A 24836-nucleotide genomic window follows, 5' to 3' on the forward strand; every position below is an offset into this window, starting at 1 on the left:
GACTGCATGACCGTGAAGGCATTTATAAGATAAATGATTTGAGTGTCCTATCCTGTTACAAATTGTAGCCATTTGCTTGTGTGAACATCAAGTGTCAGCCACTGTTGTCACTATTAACCCCTTCCTGCCAAAGCCATTTTTCCTTTTATTTTATTTTTCACAACCTTACCACAAAGTGTTGAGACAAATTATACTTTGTAATGGTATCATGTCATGTAATACTCCGTATGATCTATTCAGAAGCAAAAAAAAGAAATTCTGAATGGAGTGGAATTAGATTGGATTTGCACCATATTCTTATTGTGTTTCATTTTTACGGTATTTGTGGCTTTTTATATTTTCTGGATCGGTACATTCACAACAATAACAAGATTGATATCAGAAAAAGAGCACATGGTCCATCTAGTCTGCTCTTTTATTATTCCCATGTTGTTATCATTTTATCTTTCTCTTTATTCAATTTTTTGGGGAGGCGAAATGGCCTACTTTGTTTATGTTTGTTTTTGATTATTTTTATTTGGCATCTAATGAAAAATGGGTGATTAAAATTTTTTTAAATTTTTTTATTTGTTTTTCATTTGTTGTCTTTAGCCTTTCCTCCCTAGTGATCTTGAACTTGTGATCATTAGATTGCTTGTACCACAGACTGCTATTGGAACATCATTAAATAAGTTGAATGAGGCCTGCCAGTAAGGAGAGAGTTGGGGGAGTGAAGAGAAAATCAGGGGTCATAACAACCCTAAATTCCCATGATCAGAGAGGTCTGTGATGGCAGGCATTACCACCAGGACTCCACTGTGTAAAACATTGGAGACTCAGGCCTTGTTCATATCTGGTCAGTAATCTGTTCGGGGGAAACCGCAAGTGGTGTACAGTGAAAGCACACAGACCCCATAGACTATAATGGGGTCCGTGTACTTTCACTGCACACCGCTTGCCAATGCGTTCGGTAGTCCATTCGGGGGGTCCCTATGTGGACTCCCCCGAACAGATTACCAACACAGATGTAAATGGGGCCTCAGCCGTTATGGTTCCTGCTCTGCTTCTGAGCCTGCACAATATGCCGGCAGTGCTGATATCCACCATGCTATTATGTCGGATGATGGCAAGGGGTTAAAGCACACACAACTTTCCGAGACTCCTGTAAGCGATAATTGTCACTGGCATCCAATAGCTTATCATGACTCCCCAGTTATGCTGTGAGTTTTTTCTTTCCCTTGTCATGCCCTTGCAGATAAAACAAATGACCATCTATAGTAATTCAGTAGAGGATTGTATGTTCTCTTCACTGTGAATGGATTTCAGATTGAGTCCCACAGCATGACAGTCTGAACCAGTCATGCGTCTTGGTAATAGTTATGTGGGATGTTACTGAGAAGAGGGAAAAAATAAAGGAATGAAAACAAAACATGTTAACCCCTTTGTGACCAGCCCACTTAAAGAAATGGGCTGCAGAACTGATCCTTGTGCTTGCAGCCTGTTAATGTAGATGTTCTCATAAAGGTGCACATAGTAATCCTGTTATACCCTGCAACTAGTGTCCGAGGGAACATCGAGACAGGATTGGTGCTGTTACCCATAAAGTCATCCCCATGGTCATGACGTTCACTTAAAAGTTTGTTGCCATAAAAAAAAATTGTTGCTTGTAACAGTTTCTCTTCCCTATCAGGTAGTTCTCACAGAGAGAGAGAGAATCGCTGAGCCAACCAGCTGTAGTGTTACCGTCATAAAGACACAGAAGTATTAATAAAGCGATCAATAAACACTAAGTTACCTCCCCATAGGTTGTATAGTGTAAGCAGGTAGTCTTAATGGAGAATTGTTAAGGATGAATATAGTGCAGACCAGATAGCTATGACAGCTGCCCTGCCCAACACAGAGTGGAATCAGCCTGTCAGCAGCAATCCCTGGGGGCTACTGGGGCCCCTACAGCCTGTGCTGTATACTGTCAGGGTCTGTCGGCGTAGCAGCACCTGTTTCAGGGTGGGCCGGAGGCAGGATGGTCTGTGAGGTTTTTTTTTATCCTCTCCTCTATCTGGTTCGTGGTCATCATATTTTGGATGGAGACCATCAGCATGTGGCTGTTCCTTTGCCATCTATTCCATGTTTGATTTAGCTGCGGAATCACAAGCATTTTCCCTGCACAAAGGTCTTTTTTCTCCATTGCTTCCAGTTTGAAAACGGTGGACACCTGGCAAACCCCATTATACTCAATGGGCTACGCCATTGTCTGTGTGCAACCACTATTTTAGAGATCTGCCTCTTCATTGTTCTGGTCCCTCAATGGATCAGAAACAACAGAGAGCAAGTGCTAGTGTGAACCTAGAGAAACCTTACAGAAATAAAACCTTCCTTTATATTTCCCATTTCTTTCTAATCCATTTCTGACCTGTATAGGTGGAGGGCATGCCTTCTTTACAGTCAGCCTATGTTGAGCCACAAGTGTAAATTCCAAGCACCATTTATGCCAGCTTTCTGCCATACATGATAATAAATAGAGATGAGCGAACACTAAAATGTTCGAGGTTCGAAATTCGATTCGAACAGCCGCTCACTGTTCGAGTGTTCGAATGGGTTTCGAACCCCATTATAGTCTATGGGGAACATAAACTCGTTAAGGGGGAAACCCAAATTCGTGTCTGGAGGGTCACCAAGTCCACTATGACACCCCAGGAAATGATACCAACACCCTGGAATGACACTGGGACAGCAGGGGAAGCATGTCTGGGGGCATAAAAGTCACTTTATTTCATGGAAATCCCTGTCAGTTTGCGATTTTCGCAAGCTAACTTTTCCCCATAGAAATGCATTGGCCAGTGCTGATTGGCCAGAGTACGGAACTCGACCAATCAGCGCTGGCTCTGCTGGAGGAGGCGGAGTCTAAGATCGCTCCACACCAGTCTCCATTCAGGTCCGACCTTAGACTCCGCCTCCTCCGGCAGAGCCAGCGCTGATTGGCCGAAGGCTGGCCAATGCAGTCCTATGCGACTGCAGAGACTTAGCAGTGCTGAGTCAGTTTTGCTCAACTACACATCTGATGCACACTCGGCACTGCTACATCAGATGTAGCAATCTGATGTAGCAGAGCCGAGGGTGCACTAGAACCCCTGTGCAAACTCAGTTCACGCTAATAGAATGCATTGGCCAGCGCTGATTGGCCAATGCATTCTATTAGCCCGATGAAGTAGAGCTGAATTGTGTGTGTTAAGCACACACATTCAGCACTGCTTCATCACGCCAATACAATGCATTAGCCAGTGCTGATTGGCCAGAGTACGGAATTCGGCCAATCAGCGCTGGCTCTGCTGGAGGAGGCGGAGTCTAAGGTCGGACCTGAATGGAGACTGGTGTGGAGCGATCTTAGACTCCGCCTCCTCCAGCAGAGCCAGCGCTGATTGGCCGAATTCCGTACTCTGGCCAATCAGCGCTGGCCAATGCATTCTATTAGCCCGATGAAGTAGAGCTGAATGTGTGTGCTAAGCACACACATTCAGCACTGCTTCATCACGCCAATACAATGCATTAGCCAGTGCTGATTGGCCAGAGTACGGAATTCGGCCAATCAGCGCTGGCTCTGCTGGAGGAGGCGGAGTCTAAGGTCGGACCTGAATGGAGACTGGTGTGGAACGATCTTAGACTCCGCCTCCTCCAGCAGAGCCAGCGCTGATTGGCCGAATTCCGTACTCTGGCCAATCAGCGCTGGCCAATGCATTCTATTAGCCCGATGAAGTAGAGCTGAATGTGTGTGCTAAGCACACACATTCAGCACTGCTTCATCACGCCAATACAATGCATTAGCCAGTGCTGATTGGCCAGAGTACGGAATTCGGCCAATCAGCGCTGGCTCTGCTGGAGGAGGCGGAGTCTAAGGTCGGACCTGAATGGAGACTGGTGTGGAGCGATCTTAGACTCCATCTCCTCCAGCAGAGCCAGCGCTGATTGGCCGAATTCCGTACTCTGGCCAATCAGCGCTGGCCAATGCATTCTATTAGCCCAATGAAGTAGAGCTGAATGTGTGTGCTAAGCACACACATTCAGCACTGCTTCATCACGCCAATACAATGCATTAGCCAGTGCTGATTGGCCAGAGTACGGAATTCGGCCAATCAGCGCTGGCTCTGCTGGAGGAGGCGGAGTCTAAGGTCGGACCTGAATGGAGACTGGTGTGGAGCGATCTTAGACTCCGCCTCCTCCAGCAGAGCCAGCGCTGATTGGCCGAATTCCGTACTCTGGCCAATCAGCGCTGGCCAATGCATTCTATTAGCCCGATGAAGTAGAGCTGAATGTGTGTGCTAAGCACACACATTCAGCTCTACTTCATCGGGCTAATAGAATGCATTGGCCAATCAGCGCTGGCCAATGCATTCTATTAGCTTGATGAAGCAGAGTGTGCACAAGGGTTCAAGCGCACCCTCGGCTCTGATGTAGCAGAGCCGAGGGTGCACAAGGGTTCAAGTGCACCCTCGGCTCTCCTACATCAGAGCCGAGGGTGCGCTTGAACCCTTGTGCAGCCTCGGCTCTGCTACATCAGAGCCGAGGGTGCGCTTGAACCCTTGTGCACACTCTGCTTCATCAAGCTAATAGAATGCATTGGCCAGCACTGATTGGCCAGAGTACGGAATTCGGCCAATCAGCGCTGGCCAATGCATCCCTATGGGAAAAAGTTTATCTCACAAAAATCACAATTACACACCCGATAGAGCCCCAAAAAGTTATTTTTAATAACATTCCCCCCTAAATAAAGGTTATCCCTAGCTATCCCTGCCTGTACAGCTATCCCTGTCTCATAGTCACAAAGTTCACATTCTCATATGACCCGGATTTGAAATCCACTATTCGTCTAAAATGGAGGTCACCTGATTTCGGCAGCCAATGACTTTTTCCAATTTTTTTCAATGCCCCCAGTGTCGTAGTTCCTGTCCCACCTCCCCTGCGCTGTTATTGGTGCAAAAAAGGCGCCAGGGAAGGTGGGAGGGGAATCGAATTTTGGCGCACTTTACCACGCGGTGTTCGATTCGATTCGAACATGGCGAACACCCTGATATCCGATCGAACATGTGTTCGATAGAACACTGTTCGCTCATCTCTAATAATAAATATGAAGAAATTGGTGGCCCCAACCATATCATGCCCCTTGCTGCGCCTTCTTTCAGGGGCCATTCATATAGATGAATTTGCAGCAGATTTTGATGGCTTGAAGTGGCTATGGACTCTTAGGACAGGGATATAATAGTACTACTTTATAAGTCATTGGTGCATTCTCATTTGGGACCCGCCTAGGGAAGGGGGTAATTAGAATTTTTTTTTTATGTACTATTTTATTAGCAATGCTATATTCATTTGGCACACAGGTACATCAGGTGTCCGGAAGGTTTTAGACTGGGTCTCAGCTCTCTAGGATGTACTGTTCCTGAGATACAGTGTTCCCAAAAATTACCTGCATTAGCCAATAGAAGCCTGAAAGTCTTTCACTCATATTTCAACTGCCAGACATACATGTCACTTATCAGCCAATGGAAGCTCGCAGGCATTTAGTTTCTACATGCACACAGCTTTACTCCAGGTTTCCATAACAATTCAGCCAATTCAGCTATTTTTCTTCACTGCTGAAGGATAGCTTTAAAGGGACAGTGTGCTGTGGATGACACTGTTACAAAAAGTCACATACACACAGTTTTACTCCAGGTTTCCATAACAACTCAGTTATTTTCCTTCACTGCTGTAGGTCATCTTTAAAGGTGCAGGGTGCTGTGGATTACACTGTAACACAAGGTCTCATACACACAGCTTTACTCCAGGTTTCCATAATAACTGATTGCAGGTTTTTCCACTGATATCCAAAATGAGATACACATGATCATATCATGCCTATGGACCAATGTAAACTTGCAGGTTCTTCAGTCTTGACATACACACAGCTTTACACAAGGTTTTTCTCCATAGCAACAAAACTATTTATGACCTGGATTAGTCAATAGCATTTTTCAGGTCCTTAAATGTTCAGTTGTATGATGTGTATCAGCCAATATAAGTTCACATTTCATTTATCACATTTCCATAACAATACAGCCATAAATAGACTGTACCTATACTGGACTGTCATACTGAATGTCAGCATTCTTAGAAATTGAAACGTATTTAAACTACTCATGCCTCCAAAAAGAAAACTGCAGTTGGATGCAGACTCCTGCAGCAAAACCCATGGCTGCTGCTCGAGCTAATGAAAGCTCTCACCAGACCCAAGCCCATCTCCAATCTGATAGGGTGTGTCACAGACAACAACGAGCTGCAGAAACTCCCCAGCAGACCCAAGCCCGTCTCCAATCTGATAAGGTATGTCACAGACAACAGCGAGCTGCAGAAACTCCCCAGCAGACCCAAGCCCATCTCCAATTTGACAAGGCATGTTTTTTACAACACACAAACGACATACAAAATATACCATTGCAAAACTAGCCAATTCTTATAGGGCCACTACAAAAACAAAAAATGAAATATACCTGTGAGAAGATAATATATTACTATATTAGTAATATAATTTAAATTACAAACAGTATGTATATAGTTTTATATATAAACATGTCAAATGCAAAATAAACCGTGCAGTATCTACTGGGATGCAGCTACAGCAGTCACAGCTGACAGCTTTCCCATTCCTTGGTTGAACTTGATGGATATATGTCTTTCAACCGTAGTAACCATGCAAGAAGAGTCCTGTTCACTGTTTCCAAAGATTCCACGGCTGATTCAGCTACAGAACCTGCGGTGCTAGAGTACTGCCAATTAACCCTGGTGACTGCTGCCGATTAACCCATGACAGAAAGCAGAAGCTTTGAGTTACCCAGGGCTGGAACTTTTAAACGAATATAAGGCGGAACACTGCCTCAAAATTCTCTCCAAATTCCATTGGAATTTACATAAGGAATATTAAATCTGCTTCGTTGAGTTATTTGTATTCATGTGGGCTCAAGAGTTAAAATTAGTTGGTTACGCTACAGAAAGTTGCAGCCCTGGCCTAACAGACTTAGGCCATGGCCAAGGGTGGCACTGTTTCTGTAGGAAAAAAATTCTGATTATTTTATACTAATTTCATGTATCCCTTTCAATTGAAACAAATAACTACAGAAACATGTCAACATGTCCTTCATATTTGGCGTATATTCTATTCTTCTCACTGCATGAGATGTATGGAACTGTATGTGTTTTTATTTTCTTATTACTTACAAAATCACGCACTATGTAAAGATAGGTAGCCATGTTATACACTGCCTAGTGACAGGCAGCCATGTTATACACCGCCTAGTGATAGGTAGCCATGTTATACACTGCCTAGTGACAGGCAACCATGTTATACACCGCCTAGTGATAGGTAGCCATGTTATACAAGTAAATATCCACAGAGTATAGTAGTTGTAATATCTTTAATTATAAGTTCTAGTTTAATATCAACCCTGGTCAGCAGGCTTATGAAAGCGCCCTTTGTATTGACCTGGCATATCCTCTGTCATAACCCTGTTGCTAACTACATGTTGGCGTGCCCAGATGATGTTTGCTGGTCACAAAATCACTGCCATGTTTAGTCCTATTTGGTTTACTTATGAGAGCACGGCACAGGACCAATTTAAGAGCTATATCCTGTGCATAGACAAGGGACTATTAGTATATTGGCACAGGAATAGTACATGAACAGTATTGTAGACTTATAGCTATTACACAACAGCAGTGCCCCTGCTTTACAGTAGAAAACTCAACATCCCTTTATAGATCAATAATTAACATGTATCCTGCGCTATAGGCAGGCGAGGACTTGATAGATGGTGTGCACCGGGGCTCCCTAGTTGTTTGAATGATCAGAACTAGAAAGAAATCTGCTCAAAATTGTAATTACACGTATGAACAAATTTAATTGATGGCCGGTCAAAATCAATGAATAAGAATGTCTTTATGGCTTAATGTGTTTTTAACAGGCCTCTTAGTCTTCCCTGCCTAGCAATCTCTGCGGCATTTCTATCAATAGTTGTCAGAATCTTTTGCTTTTCCCCTCTAATGTACTTGTGCGTGTGTAAATATATAGATACAGTGTATATATATATATATATATATATATATATATATATATATATATATATATATTGTGAAAAGGTGAAAGGCAAAATGCTGGAATGACAGAATGGGTCATAGGCTCATTACTGGGCCATAAAAGGCTGCTGAGCCTGCACTTCAGGGCAGATCCTAGGAGTGAGGAGATGGCTGGGTCTGTACTGACACTAAGGCTCCGTTCCCACGGAGTAACACGCTGCTCATTTAGACACGTAAACACGTGTCAGAGCGTGGCGCTTCAAAACAGATCCCATTGACTTGAATGGGTGCCGGCTTGCGTGCACTACACATTGAAGTCAATGGGTTATAAAGCCTCCCATTGAAATCAATGTGTAGCGCGTGTAAGCCGGCACACATTGAAGTCAATGGGATCTGTTTTGAAGCGCCACGCTCTGACACGTGTTTACGTGTCTAAATGAGCAGTGTGTTACTCCATGGGAACAGGGTCTAAGAGCCTTGTGTATTAAGTTAGTAAGTCACACACACAGTTAGTATTTTCTGTTTAGTTAGCGCCCACACGAGCAGGATTTTGGTCTGACATTATTTTGCCTGAAGTTATGGCTGTATTTTATTTTGCTCATTTTTGTGCCTGACATAAAGCTTTATTTATTTTTCTGTTTTTCTTAAATATCCTGCTTTGCTGCAAAATTAGTGTCCCTGTCTCTGACTTGTTGGGTCCTCACCACTGCTTCTACCAAGCTACCTTCCTCACTATATATATATATATATATATAGAGAGAGAGAGAGAGAGAGAGAGAGAGAGAGAGAGAGAGAGAGAGAGAGAGAGTATATAGAGACAGAAAGAGAGAGGTTTTTTTTTTTTGTTTTTTTTTTAAATAAATCAGATTATCTTTTAACCTGTGTTCATAATGTATTGGCTTACTTTTACTAAAAGTGAGACAGTGTAAACTCTGACAGTCTGAAAATGTGTCAGATTTATCAAAGTGGCTGTTGCTGGATGATACATTTAGTGCATCTTTAGGATGTCTGTTTTAAGGTTAAACATCCTGGTGGACATATACATTAGCTTTTAGACTGCCGAAGTGGTAGATTTTGGACTGTCTGCTGTTGGTTGGTAGTACATAAACCTATATCAGTCTGTCCCATACAACCAACCATCAACTAAAGTTGATCAAAAGTTGAACAAAACCAAAATCTATTCTGTTGGATTTTTTATTTCGTGATGTGTTGTTTATGGGCTACACTGACAAACCTGTGACTTTTGCAATGAATGAATTTTGCATTGTAGTACTAACACATACCCACAAAGTTTCCATAATTTCCTCCTTTCAGCACTTCATTATCAATGATCGACTTTCATCTGTTAGGCTGAGTTCACACGGGGTATTTTGGTCAGGATTTTGAGGTGCTATCCGCCTCAAAATCCTGACCAAAAAGACGGCTCCTACTGAAATCAATGGGAGCCGGTCAGTTCTTTTTTCTGGGAGCCATTTGTTTCAGCCCCTGGAAAAAAAAACAGACATGCTCATTGTTCAGGCAGAGTCGCTTCGCAAATCCGCCTGAAGGCACTTTCTCCTTCCGACTAGGTCCATTCATTTGGGCCTAATCCGGAGTGGAGTACGCGACTGGATGCCGGTGCACTGCACCGGCATCCACTCGCAGCTACCCTTATTTTGGCCCAGAACCTGAGGCAGCCTCCGCCTCATGTTCTGGACCATAAAAATGTGTGTGAGCCCGGCCTTAAAGTGTCTGCAATAGTTGAACACTCTAGATTGTTCTAGGTAGTCGAACACTCTAGGAACGTTCTAGGTTGTTCATCTGTTGGGAACGTTTGACCTTTTGGCCACAATTCTACTCTAGAATTTCCCAGAAAGCCATGTCCCTTTTCGGTGAAGCCATACTCCCTTTTCAAGAAAGTTGGAAAAATTTGGTATGAAGCTATGATACAATGAAATTTTATTGCATTGTACTCCAAGACTGAATTTTAATCACAATACAGTATATGTCCCATTGAGTTTTGATATTGTTCTATTTATTTATGAATATTTTTTTTAGTTGATGGGCTCAAGACAATCTCAAGACAATGATGCATATTATAGTCTAATTTCTGTGTGTCTGTCTCCTGTGACCTTTGCCACTTGCTAGAATGAAAGCCTCTGCTTTTACAGGAGGCTCTACGATTCACAAATTCTCTGTCCACCACACCTAACTTCCACAATTAGTCCTCCAGAAATATCTGAAATTATCTCAGCAAGATCACGGTCTGAGTGGTTCAAAATTTATTCTGCAGCAGGACAAAACTATCTTCAATACAAAGAAGAACAAGGAGTCCTGAAGGTATGATATCGTCCCCCCACAGAACCCTTATCTCATCATTAAGTGTGTCTGGGATTTCATGAAGAGACAGAAGGATTTGAGCAAGTCTACATCTTCAGTAGATTTGTGGTAAGTTCTCCTCAAAAACTGTATGCAAGTGTACCTAGAAGAGTTAATACTGTTTTGGAGACAAAGGGTTTTCACACCAAATATTAATTTGATATAGATTTCTCTTTTATTCACTTATTTTTAATGTACAAAAATAAACTATTAACATCTGTTTTTGAAAGCATTCTTACTTTGCAGCATTTTTTCCACACCTGCCTAAAACTGTTGCACAGCTCTGTAGTTTCAGTGAATTTTTTATGCATTTGATCTCACTACCAGGTAACATAGCTAATTTTCATATTTTACCTTGAACCTAATGATCATTAACAATTTATCCGGTTTGTTTGTCCAGGTGGTGTACTTAAGTTTTTACTCAGGAAAATATAATTTGGTATTTTTATTGCTTACAAATTATTTCACTGACTTATACATGTACAATTTAATCAAGTAACTAAAAGAGTTACTAGTCTATAAACTGTCAAATAAACCCTTGCTGATATTTGCAGTGAAACAACATCTGCTATTGTAGCATATCAGAATGACATAACTTATTATACTGGGTTTATCACTTGCGAGTTCCACCCCGGTAGGGACCAATGACATTGTAAGCGTGAGCTAGCATCTGGGATGTTAAACAGGTTTTCCAGTTTTATCTTAATAATTTGGTAATTAATAATTATCCAACCAAATAATGATTAGTGTTTCAATGGCTCAATATTTTCATCGTTGTCAATGAATGGAAGCATTTTGGTCTAAGACTGAAGCCCCACGTTGCGGAAACACAGCTTTCTTTGTTGCAGATTTTGCTGTGATTTTTTAATTTTTTTTGAGCCAAACTCAAAAGTGGCTATAAATGGAATGGGGAATATATAGGAAGTTCTTATACTTGTACATTCTACTCAATCCACTCCTGGTTTTGGTTCAAAAAACTGCGGCAAAAGCTGTAACACAAAAAAGCTGCATATCTGCAATGTGAGACCTCTGTAAAGGGATTCTAGTGAATCCCATCCCCACATTAAAGAAAAATGCAGCGATTCCCAAAGCCATGGCGTTTATGGAAATCGCAGAATGTAAATTATACCTACGGTAACACCGGTGGTTTTCCTATAGGTATAATTGAAGCAGAAAGTCTGCAGAGGAAAAGCGGTGTGAAAACCGATGCCGTTCTGTCGCAGTTTTTCCCACAGTGCTTTTTTGTCGTGGCCCGCTATGTGTGTCATTAGCCTCAAAGAGGTTTTCAGGGCTTAAAATAATGTTTATCTATCCTAGAGGATAGGTCATCAAAAACAGATTAGGAGTCTGACATGCAGACAACGCTATTCTCTGCGCAGTGGCCAAACCGGGTTATAGCTGCTTAGCTCAAGGAAATGGGAGCTGATCTGCAATAACCTGGTCTGGCTGCTGCAAGAGAACAGAGCTGTCTGATTCCTGCTCCATTCTCTGTGCATGAGCAGTTGATAAATGGGGGTCCCGGTGTCGAGCCCCACCAATACGATATTGATGACCTACCCTTAAGATAGGTTACCTCTCTGTTTAGACTGGAAAATTTCTTTAAGGCCAGGACCCCACGAGTCGGAAACGCCGCGATTTGCCCGCAGTGGAAACACCGCAAGGAAAATCGCAGAGTTTTACAGTACTTGCAAAGTGGATGGGATTCATGGGAATCCCATGCCCTTTTTGTGGTAAAAACTGCAGCGCAGACATGCTGCGATTTCCAAAATTGGCACGGTTTTGGAAATCGCAGCATGTCAATTATATCTACAGAAACGCTAGCGGCTTTCCCATAGATATAATGATAACAGAAAGTCCACTGAGGAAAACTTTGTGAACTTTCTGTTCAAAGCGCTGCGGGAAGAACCGCGATGTATTCCCGCCGCGGCTGTTCCCGCAGCGCTTCAGCGCACCATTTCTGGCCCGTGGGGCCATAGCCTAAGGCTAAGTCACCAGATAGATGAAAAAAAAAATACTCCAGAAAAGACTGCCGAGGAAACGCATCACATTTTTTTCCACAGCATTTTTCATTGCAATCTCAGTTTTTTTCCTCTGAAGACTTTCTGCATCTATTATACGTATACAAAAAATGCCAGCATTTCCATAGGTATAATTGACGCTTTTATTTTAAAAAATTCTTGTATTTTTGAAAATCCAGCTTTTTTGCTGCAGATTTTTTCTACAATCTGTGGATGGAATTAGCCAGAATGCCATCCACTTTGCAGGTACTGTAAAATGCAGCGTTTTTGCAACGTGGGGCGTCCGCTTCAAGCCCTGACTCATTTTGTGCCGCTCTGGTTCAGCGATCAATAAATAGGTAATGCCATACAGGGGAGGATTGATTAGGGTTATAGCCTGTGGCCTGAGGCTGCAAGCAGTTCCAAAGGCAAGTAATTGTTCATTTTCCTCCATTGTAGCCCAACCTTACAATCTGTATCAGCATTGGGAATGACTTCAGCAGTCCCTCAGGACCTCAACATCATTCAGGAGACTTAAAGACCCAAAGAGGACGGGCACCCACACACTGCACACTGCGACAGAGCCCAGGTGGGTTGAGTAAGACTGTTATGTTTACTCAACTCCAGTGGGCCTCCACTTACTATACGCTGTGGTCTGAAGAGACCCTAGAGTGTAATAGTGGTTTATGGGTGGCACAACATTTTTGGAAAATTCATAATGAACTTGTCTCATTACAAATTGCTCATTCCTAGTATGTGCACTTTTTTAATCCCTATAGAGTATGTATGGGGCCCCACGCTTCTTAAACAGAGTGAAGCGACTGTGGCCGATGAAAGCCCATCAATATCTTAGCATCTTAGAATACCCCTTCAAGTATATTAACACAAATTAATAAAAGCCAGTTTTAACCAGTGTATGCTTTTGTTTGTGTGAACATAACTTACTATTTAATATACATTTCTTGTACAGTATATGTGTTACTTTAAATGTTATATTCCCTTTTAACCAGATACTTTGCAATATAACACACACTCTATTACCATTTTTGTACTGCCTTGGCAAGATGCATTCAAGAAAACTAGAAGAGAGACACAGCAACCGCTCCAAATACTGCATAGGTTTATGAGCTTTACAGATTGGAGTTCGACAAATGGACTGTAAAAGGCACTATAAATGCCAACTTGTTGTGTACTGACTTTTTATTGTTCATTTCAGGATGGAATAGGATATCCAGTTCACATTATTATATATTTTTGTCCTTGTGTGACATTGAACGTGTACTCTATGATATACATTTTGCTGTCACAATCTTTGACAATAAAATGTCATTGCCTGAGGTGCAAGGAGTTAAATTGATTTGTTCCCATGGTCACTGGTGTTAGGATTCAGATCAGGTGCACCACTGAACCTCACACCACTACAAGCCTGTGAACAGGAGATGTCACTATAAAAAAAGAATATCCTGATTTATTAGCATTAATAGTGAATGACCCTGTACAAAAATAATGGGGTGTCCTAATTTATAATGAATGAGGACAATAACAAATATATTCACCAACTGATCCTTATAGGATTTCTTCACACCATCATATGTCAGAAGAATATGTCCTGCAACTTAGATATTCTATGATTTTTTTAAGCCAAGTTGATAGGTCACAAACATATACAAGGAGTGCTATATATATATATATATATATATATATATATATATATATATATATATATATATATACTGTATATATATATATATGTATGTATATATATATATATATATATATATATAGCATTTCTTGTATATTTTCTTACATTTTTCTTACATTTCTTATATATATATATATATATATATATATATATATATATATATATATATATATTACTGTAGATTGTGAGTCCCATATAGGGTTCACAATCTACATTTTTCCCTATAATTTTTCTCTATCTCTGGAGTATGGAAGGAAATCAGCACTGATAGCTCTTCATGGGGGGCACAGAATGTGAAAGCCAATAGAGCACTGAATTCAGCGCACTGTCGGCTTTCTAGCGGTCTATAAAACCGCATGTGCCCCAGGAGGTAAAAGGTCCTCTTTAAAGTTGAGTACAACTTGCTTGTATGCAATAAGGTAGTCCTCTGTGTGAAATACCTTCCGACTTCACGCCCAATCCTGAAAGGTAACCTGTTAAATATCTTGTATTTGCCGGTGAGACTTGTGTCCACTGTTAAATATCCGTACCTGGCCTTGAAATTGTGGGATAGACTTGTGTCACGTGTTGTAGGCCTTATCCACGATAGGAAGAAGTCAGCTTGTTATAAATCAGTGTAGAGGTTTATTAATATCTTGAAGGAAAACACAGGAACAGGGAAAATGTCCAAATAACACAAATATCAGTCAATTGTCAATAGCTTACATCTTCAGAGAAGTTAAATCATCTGGATATCTTGTAGTTACAGCTTGGTTCATGCTTGTCATCTGGTTGGTGGACTTGGGCTGGTTACGACGTCCATGGATGTCCATCTGCCTGGACCACCCACCCTGGTGTTCCCAAAGACAGACCTCCTGGTCTTCCCCTGGTCTTCCCAAAGACAGACCCAGACATGTGTATTTCTTACTCATTTATATTCATGAGAGTGGGTGTTACCTTCCATCTTGTAGCTATGTAAGGAGATTTCTAAAATGGTCTACTCTAACCGCACCCATGTCCCCAGAATATAAGACTATGATGTCAGTAGAGTGTTAACCCCATGTCTGCTAGAGAATATTGTAAATATATAATATTTAACATAACCTCATTGGGGTAGTATAGATGTTGGATAATTGACAGATTATTCACGGATGGTTGTCATACTGGGGAGATGATGAATTTGCCGAATATACATGCTCCTTTAGTAACCTAGATATTTCATCTATTTTCTAGATTTCCCTTGAGATATCCGAAGACAACTGGAATGAAATAGAAAAGTCCATCAATTTAAGATAAAAAGGGGTTAGAACCATATTAAAAGAATACACTGTAACCTGCTCCACTTTCAAGCATTATAGAATGAGATTGAACAGTATCATACTAGTGACTGTTCTGGCATTCATAATGCTTAGCAGGTAGTTTTCACATGATACAAGATCACGTCCACTACCAAGGAGTTATATTTTCATGCTACATTTGCTAAGGGTCTGTTGCCAAAAGGCTTTACTATGTGAATCCTTATGATTGGCCTGGCCATTGCTAGAGCTATCAATTCTAAAAGTACTCAAGGGTATATGTGCCATTAATCATTTCTTTTGTTGGAAGGAGCTGAATATTTTAACAGTTACTTGGCTATAACAAAGCACATTCAGTATAAATATAGGAATCACATTTATTGAGCTTAAACTCCATCAGAAGATCTGAAAATGAAGGCTCTTCTGATTTTAAGCCTTATTATTGAGTGCTACACTAATCACCCATCATCTAACAGGTATGTCACTATTTAAGCTATATACAGTATTTAATTTTGCTTTATTCAGAGTATAATACCAGCTTGGTACACCTTAACAGGCTGCTAAAAAATAAAAGAAACAATATTCACTTCTGTTCCCTCTCAACACAAAGGAAATACCACTAATTTCCTGTATTTCAGGACTGACCAGGTATATTTATCACTGGTGGAGGTCTGACTTTTGGTACCCCAATAGAACCTTGAGAATAAATGGCACTGGTTTAACACTGGGTATGATCTATAAGTCATTGCTTGAGGAATACTATAGTGTCCTACAGGGTAAAGTCTCATTGTGCCTCTCAATATGCCTCCCTCTTGTCGATCTTTTCTTTTAAATATAAGACAAAGTTCTCTGAGATGTTGGCGGGGGTAATGGAAATGGAATAAGGTGTTAAAAACTGATATATACTGTCCACAGCAATGGCCCATATAAGCCACTCATGTCCTGTATGTCAGGAGGGATTGGAGTGTAAGCAACAGAGGACTTGAAAGGTGAGAATTGCTTATGTTATTTTTAATGGTTAACTGAGCCTGTTCTTTGAGAAAAGACAACCCCTCTAATTATATAGTAACAGAATGATTCCTAAGGCAGATGCCTTGAACCAGCTTCTTCTATATAACCAAATCTGTGCATCTATTTGTGGATATTTACAAAGCATGTCACATGCAACATTTTACTAATCTACACTATTGTCTCTGACCCCAAAATGTATGGCTCCTGAGGCTAGGTTCACATCTGCGCTGGGTTCTTTGACAGAGAGGCGGACTTCTAAAACAGCAGATTTGTTTCATAGGTACACTAGTGCATTCTGCTTGATTGAAGAATGCAAACTCTACATACATTCCCAACTAGGGTTCCATAGATCTGATCAGGGGGTCCACAGAATACACCAGTAGCAAGGCTTATCACTTTACAATAGCATACCTCCCAACTTTTGAAGAGCCGAAAGAGGGACAAAATGTGCGGCGCATAAATTTAGCCCCGCCCACTTTTGTGTTGACTCCGCCCACTCGTTAATTTTACATGTGCCCGCACACAGTATTATCCTCCTACAGTCACCTGTAAATTATATGTCCCCCCTCTAGCTCTCCCCCAGTTTCATATACACCCTTCATCTGCCCCCAGATTCATGTCCCCACATCTCTGCCCCCAGATTCATGTCCCCCCTCCATCTCTGCCCCCAGATTCATGTCCCTCCATCTCTGCCCCCAGATTCATGTCCTCTCCATCTCTGCCCCCAGATTCATGTCCCCACATCTCTGCCCCCAGATTCATGTCCCCACATCTCTGCCCCCAGTTTCATGTCCCCTCCATCTCTGCCCCCAGATTCATGTCCCCCCTCCATCTCTGCCCCCAGATTCATGTCCCCCCATCTCTGCCCCCAGATTCATGTCCCCCCTCCATCTCTGCCCCCAGATTCATGTCCCTCCATCTCTGCCCCCAGATTCATGTCCCCACATCTCTTCCCCCAGTGTCATGCCGTCCTCTCCATCTCTGCCCCCAGTGTCATGCCGTCCTCTCCATCTCTGCCCCCAGTGTCATGCCGTCCTCTCCATCTCTGCCCCCAGTGTCATGCCGTCCTCTCCATCTCTGCCCCCAGTGTCATGCCGTCCTCTCCTTCATCTGCCCCCAGTTTCACGTTCCACCTCCACATTACACTTACCTTCTCCTCTGCTCCCTCGCAGCTCTCTGCGCGCCTCTCTCGCTGACACATTGCGGCTGAAGCAAGGAGCTGACACAGGTCAGCTCCTCGCTTCGCCGCTGCGCGCCTCTCTCACTGACACATATGCGGCTGCTGGCTTGTAGACGCGATCATCACATCGCATCTACAAGCCAGTAGCCGGCGGCAGCGGCGAAGCGAGGAGCTGACACAGGTCAGCTTCTCGCTTCAGCCGCATATGTGTTCAACTCAGATCTGCGTCCTCTGGATACAGATCTGAGTTGAAATCGGGACATACCTCCCTCCAACCGGGACCGCGGGACATGTCACCCAAAATCGTGAATGTCCCGCGGAAATCGGGACGGTTGGGAGGTATGCAATAGGGGTTACAAATTCGGCCTACTCAGAGTTACTCTACAAAGCGGTCAATACAGTAAATCATGATACGATCCTGGGCAAGATTTGCTATATTCTCTAGGCACATGTATTTCATATTTTATTTTTTATTAGATAACGTTAGCTCTAATAAATTTTCTCATTCACCTTATTGCTTCCTGTCACTAAATGGCCAAAATTAAATTGATTCCGATATTATTATGGAGCAAGTCTACTTTGAACAAGTATAAGTTTCATTACATTTAGAAGTTCAGCCATTTTGTTGTGTTTGTACCAATTTTGAGTTATTTTCTACTTTTCTAACCATATCTGGATTTACCTTTAGCATTCTCTTAGGTGGCCCTGTTTTTCCATCAAACATGTAATCTTCCTGCATGGGTATATCCAAGGGTGACCAGGTTGATTACTTTGCAGGAAGAAGTGTCTGAAAGTCTGCAATTCATCTACTATTTCTTTAGATGGAGCTGCTGTAGGAAATATAGTTATCCTGCAATACAGCATTGTATTTTTCTTTAAGCTATGAAAATTATTTGTAATTCTGCAGATACATAGATATGGTGAGGAAGAAGAACAGAATATAGGATCCTATCTATTAGATAGATAGCAATTTTTTTTTTTTATCATTATGTACCTATACCTCTATATATAAAATTCTGCAAGGGTTACCTTAATTTTTGCCTTCTATATGAAAATGTATGGGAGTCATCTATTCAGTTGGATCATGTTATGTGATCACATGACCCATTATGCGGGGTCTTTGGCGTCGGTGGGGGGGCCTCATGTCAAAAATTTGCCATGGGGCCCCAGCATTCCTCGTTACGACACTGATGAGAATGGCAGCCATGTGGCCGTTCACAGGCATAGCTTATAGCACTTTTACTTCAAAATTATAATGGTTACAAGTCCAGTCAAAATGGAGGATCAGTTTCTTTAGTTACAAGGTCCCCTTCCATGGTGGGATACAGGATTGGCTATTTCTGTATATTGACCCCTGATACCAATTTAGTTATTCTGGGGTGCCCCAAGGCTAGTACCAAATACCTTCCTGAGAAGCCACTCTTGGTCTATGCAATTTTGATGAGTGCACCTTTGCCAGGGACAGCAGTCTTCACTGTGTAGCAGTGGAGGTCTTCTTCAGAGGAGGGCATTCTCTGCAGGCCTGTAGAGGCCTAGTCATGTGGGGCAACCGGTCTTTGAGCAGTCTGGAATTATGGCCACAATGGACAATCTGGCAAGAACTGCACCAACAACCACTCTCAACTCAACTCTCATTCCCTGACTAAGCAGAAGGTTATTTATCACTTCAGCTACAACTACCTTCTAGAAAGAGTGATGCCATTCCTGTATACAGTTGTTGGATTTATAGGGAAGCACCCCATAGCACCCCGTCTGAAAGGCAGAATGAAAAATAATGTAAAGTAGATTAAAAGGCCATAAAAATGTAAGAGGCATAAAACATAATTCACATTTAATTCATATACAACATATGTAACTATTAGAATATGTCCATTAGGTAGTGTTCCTGTGGGTTTTATATGGCTATTATAATGGGGGAACTAATATATATATATATATATATATATATATATATATATATATATATATATATAGTATATATATATATATACAGTCCTATGAAAAAGTTTGGGCACCCCTATTAATCTTAATCATTTTTTGTTCTAAATATTTTGGTGTTTGCAACAGCCATTTCAGTTTGATATATCTAATAACTGATGGACACAGTAATATTTCAGGATTGAAATGAGGTTTATTGTACTAACAGAAAATGTGCAATATGCATTAAACCAAAATTTGACCGGTGCAAAAGTATGGGCACCCTTATCATTTTATTGATTTGAATTCCCCTAACTACTTTTTACTGACTTACTGAAGCACAAAATTGGTTTTGTAACCTCAGTGAGCTTTGAACTTCATAGCCAGATGTATCCAATCATAAGAAAAGGTATTTAAGGTGGCCAATTGCAAGTTGATCTCCTATTTGAATCTCCTCTGAAGAGTGGCATCATGGGCTACTCAAAACAACTCTCAAATGATCTGAAAACAAAGATTGTTCAACATAGTTGTTCAGGGGAAGGATACAAAAAGTTGTCTCAGAGATTTAACCTGTCAGTTTCCACTGTGAGGAACATAGTAAGGAAATGGAAGACCACAGGGACAGTTCTTGTTAAGCCCAGAAGTGGCAGGCCAAGAAAAATATCAGAAAGGCAGAGAAGAAGAATGGTGAGAACAGTCAAGGACAATCCACAGACCACCTCCAAAGAGCTGCAGCATCATCTTGCTGCAGATGGTGTCACTGTGCATCGGTCAACTATACAGCGCACTTTGCACAAATAGAAGCTGTATGGGAGAGTGATGAGAAAGAAGCCGTTTCTGCACGTACGCCACAAATAGAGTTGCCTGAGGTATGAAAAAGCACATTTGGACAAGGCAGCTTCATTTTGGAAACAAAAATTGAGTTGTTTGGTTATAAAAAAAAGGCGTTATGCATGGCGTCCAAAAAGAAACAGCATTCCAAGAAAAACACATGCTACCCACTGTAAAATTTGGTGGAGGTTCCATCATGCTTTGGGGCTGTGTGGCCAATGCCGGCATCGGGAATCTTGTTAAAGTTGAGAGTCGCATGGATTCCACTCAGTATCAGCAGATTCTTGAGAATAATGTTCAAGAATCAGTGACGAAGTTGAAGTTACGCCGGGGATGGATATTTCAGCAAGACAATGATCCAAAACACCGCTCCAAATCCTCAGGCATTCATGCAGAGGAACAATTACAATGTTCTGGAATGGCCATCCCAGTCCCCAGACCTGAATATCATTGAACATCTGTGGGATGATTTGAAGCGGGCTGTCCATGCTCGGCGACCATCTAACTTAACTGAACTTGAATTGTTTGTCCAAAATACCTTTATCCAGGATCCAGGAACTGATTAAAAGCTACAGGAAGCGACTAGAGGCTGTTATCTTTGCAAAAGGAGGATCTACTAAATATTAATGTCACTTTTCTGTTGAGGTGCCCATACTTTTGCACCGGTCAAATTTTGGTTTAATGCATATTGCACATTTTCTGTTAGTACAATAAACCTCATTTCAATCCTGAAATATTACTGTGTCCATCAGTTATTAGATATATCAAACTGAAATGGCTGTTATAAACACCAAAATATTTAGAACTAAAAATGATTAAGATTAATAGGGGTGCCCAAACTTTTTCATAGGACTGTATATATATATATATATATATATATCTATCTATCTGGGCCGTTATAAGGAAGAAACTATTATATATAAGTGGAGCTCTATTAGAACTATTATAGATATAGGGAAACCATACTTTGTTTAAAACCATAGGGGACAGTGTTTGGGGTATCAGGCTTTCCCCAACTGTTGTCATAAAGCTTGAGTGGGGAACCCCAGTAAATAACTTCAGTTTCTTGTTGTAGACTAGTTAGTGTTCCGTTCCTAGTGGAATATTATTTAATTCCAGTAGTTTGTTCTAGTTTAATTTCTAGTTCCTTGTATTAATAAACCTTTTATCTTGTTTTGCTGCTATGTTCAGGACCGCTTAGGGCTAGTTCACACGGGCACAGAGGAGGCGGATTATGGCGCGGAATCCATGTCATACTCCGTCCCCTCACAATGGTGGTCTATGGAGACCGCTATTGAGCTGCCCTTTTTTCAGGCAGATTCCGCGGCTCTTTGAGCTGCAGCGTCCGCCTCCGGTGTTGACCCATTCATTTGAGCCTACTCCAGAGGGAGAAGCCGCGACTGTCAGAACCCGTAACAGTTGTGGCAGACGGATTTTGGCACGAGAGTGATGCGGCTCCCCGTATCACTCTCGGTGCTGAAATCCGTGCTTCTGCTCCCCGTGTAAACTAACCCTTAGATTGGTTGTCTTGTCTCCAGGTCCTAGTGATCTTCTCTTGTTTGTGTTAGGGTCCATGCATCAGACTAGGGTTTCCATTAAAGGGATTCTATCACTAGAATTCCCTTTTTAAACTAAATACACATAGGAATAGCCTTAAGAAAAGCTATTCTTCTCTTACCTTTATTATTCTGATCTGCGCTGCCATTCCTGAGAAATATCTTCTTTCTTATGTAAATGAGTTTTCTCGCAGCACTATGGACGTCCCTGTGCTGCTTGAAAACACTTCAGCGATAGCCTCTGTCTTCTTCTCCGCCTTTGCCTCTTCTCTCGTGCTCCTCTTCTCTTCATCCAACTGCGCATGTCCGGCGGCCATTTTCCTGTGGCCGAACAGGAGAGAATATATATTTGCTAATAGACATAATTGAATTTTAACTGACAGCTTCATTAAAAGTTATGTTTTAAGGGTTTATCTTTTTCTTTTGGGGGGTACCCTTTTTGTTTGTTCTAATAGACATAAAAATAAAATATAGATAATAGCTAACTAGCTCAAAGGAATGTAGATATAGTATACAGTATATATACACTATATATAGTACTATGAAAAAAAGATTTAGACAAGTGTGGGCAAATAGCTGGAAAGTAAGGCTTCCAGAAATATGTGTTAATAGAATATTTTTATCAATTAACAAAATTAAGTGAATGAACAAAAGAAAAGTCTAAATCAAATCAATATTTGGTGTGACTACCCTTTGGAGGAGGAGTTCTGCAAGTGATGTTATGGCTCCTGTCCCACAGAGCACTAATCTTAATATCATCTAGTCTTTTTAGGATTACTAAAATACAGACGTATTTGAGGCTACATCCACAGAAGGATCTTTGATTACTTCTCCCAATATGTTTGGAACAACCTATCTACTGAGTTCTTTCAAAAACTGTACAAGTGTACCTAGAAGAATTGATGCTCTTTTGAGGGCAAAGGGTGTTCACACCGATATATTGATTTTATTTAGATTTCTCTTTTGTTTATTTAAAGAGGACCTTTCACCACTTGGGGCACATGCAGTTTTATATACCGCTAGAAAGCAGACAGTGCGCTGAATTCAACGCACTATCAGCTTTCACGTTCACCAAGAGCTATTGGTGCCAGTACTGTGGCTCTTCACTGTCAGAAGGGCATTTCTGACAGTCAGTCAGGAACGCCCTTCCTCACAGCAGTGTGCAAGTGTGTATAGCGCTGTACTGTGACAGCAGTGAGGAATGCCTCCCTCCCCTCCTGATAGTACTCGTTCATAGATGAGTACCGGGGGAGCGTTCGTCAGCATCATCACTGGGTGGTAAGCAATGCCCCCTCTTGCAATACAGCGCCATAGATGCTGCTGTGAGGAAGGGTGTTCCTAACTGACTGTCAGGAACGCCCTTCTGATGGTGAAGAGCTACGGTACCGGCACCAATAGCTCTTCACCGGGGACATAGAACGGGAAACCTGATAGTGCACTGAATTCAGTGCACTGTCGACTTTCTAGCAGTATACAAAACCGCATGTGCCCCAACTGATGAAAGGACCTCTTTAATTCACTAAATGTTGTTAATTGACAAAAATTAACTATTTACAGTTCTATTTTGAAAGCATGATTGATAGGTAGATAGATAGATAGATAGATAGATAGATAGCTTCCCATCCTCTTTAACACAGCCTCCCCCCCCCCCCACAAAATTTGCTGCCATCTTCTGTTTTTCTGTTTTTTTTTGTAGATAGAATATAGGTAGTAGAGAGATAGTTCAATAAATAGAGGATTTATAGCTAGATGAATGGAATATAGGTAATAGAGAAGTAAGAAGAGGTGGCAGGAGGAAGATACTGTAAGTTTTAGACATGTTTATGTGAATCTAGCAGATGACCCCTTTACTTTATTCCCAAATAAGTAAAATAAAGCCTACTATTTTCTTCTTTGAGAATTCTTGAGATGTGAATATAAATGAGTTTACTTAGCATCTCCATAGGGTTTAAGGAGTTTAATCATTCACTTTACATGTTCTCCATTTTAAACAGGTCAAAACATCTGTCACGCATGAGGTGGAAGAAACCTTTCGAGCTAATAAATTTGTGTCAGGAATCTTAGTTAACACCACGATTCATACATTCTCAGTGCCGTACCTGCATAGGTAATGAGATCAATGCTAAATGCAACTAAGAGATTCAGGATGACAAATGGAAGTTATAAAAGGCACATTACTTAGAATGCTGAATGTTTAAGTATTAAATTCACACCTGCACATTGGGTCCTGTCACTTTTCTTCCACCATTTCCAAATGATCGGAATGGTAATAGTTTTAATGATCATCTAGTCTATTGCCACTATTATCAACCCGAATAATGAAGAAAATGAGTTTTTCTTCATTTGCCACCAACAGTCGGACATTGACTGCTTCAGTAAAAAAAGACACATTTTATTCGTTTTTTAAATTTATTTATTTACCCATAGTCGCTGTGCAGAGCAATAGAAATGAAATATTTTCAGCATATTAAATGCTTCTTCAGCCAGCCTGCATTTTTCCAGGACTGTTCTTTCTGAAATACCTAGATTAAATATTAACCAGCCGCCTAAATGCCTCCAAATTTATTGTAATAAAAAAAGACTACTCTGAAGGACCTTCTGTCACCTCGGCGCATCCTAAATCAAAAATATTTGACTGCAAATTGCTCCTGAACATCTTCTTAGCGCAGTATTAATCAGTCGCCATAAATTTCTTCATTATAATTGTCAAAAGAGCCACTAGCATCTTTAATCAGTTGCCAAGCAATTAGTCGGATTCAGTATCACTACCTGCATCTAATTGAATTTATTGTTATTTTGTCAAGATAAATAGCGTTTTGAAAGTCATCTAGTTTCGTCGCCTAATTCATCATTGTTATACCAAGGAATAGACTCAAGTATAAACAGATTAATTTTTGTAGGCAGTGAAAAATGGACGTGCCAAAAAAGTCT

At 41.2% G+C, this 24836-nt stretch overlaps 1 protein-coding gene across 1 annotated transcript in view; it reads left to right on the forward strand.

Annotated features, from left to right (window-relative positions):
* The first annotated feature begins 15821 nt into the window (after positions 1-15821).
* LOC142218676 (UPF0462 protein C4orf33 homolog) overlaps positions 15822-24836 on the forward strand; it is a 112678-nt gene continuing 103663 nt past the window's right edge. The window contains exon 1 of the mRNA XM_075287551.1: positions 15822-15886. Within this exon, the coding sequence (XP_075143652.1) occupies positions 15822-15886 (65 nt within the window). The remainder of the gene's footprint in view (positions 15887-24836) is intronic.

The sequence above is a fragment of the Leptodactylus fuscus genome, chromosome 1 (genome assembly GCF_031893055.1).
Source record: "Leptodactylus fuscus isolate aLepFus1 chromosome 1, aLepFus1.hap2, whole genome shotgun sequence".
Classification (NCBI taxonomy): domain Eukaryota; kingdom Metazoa; phylum Chordata; class Amphibia; order Anura; family Leptodactylidae; genus Leptodactylus; species Leptodactylus fuscus.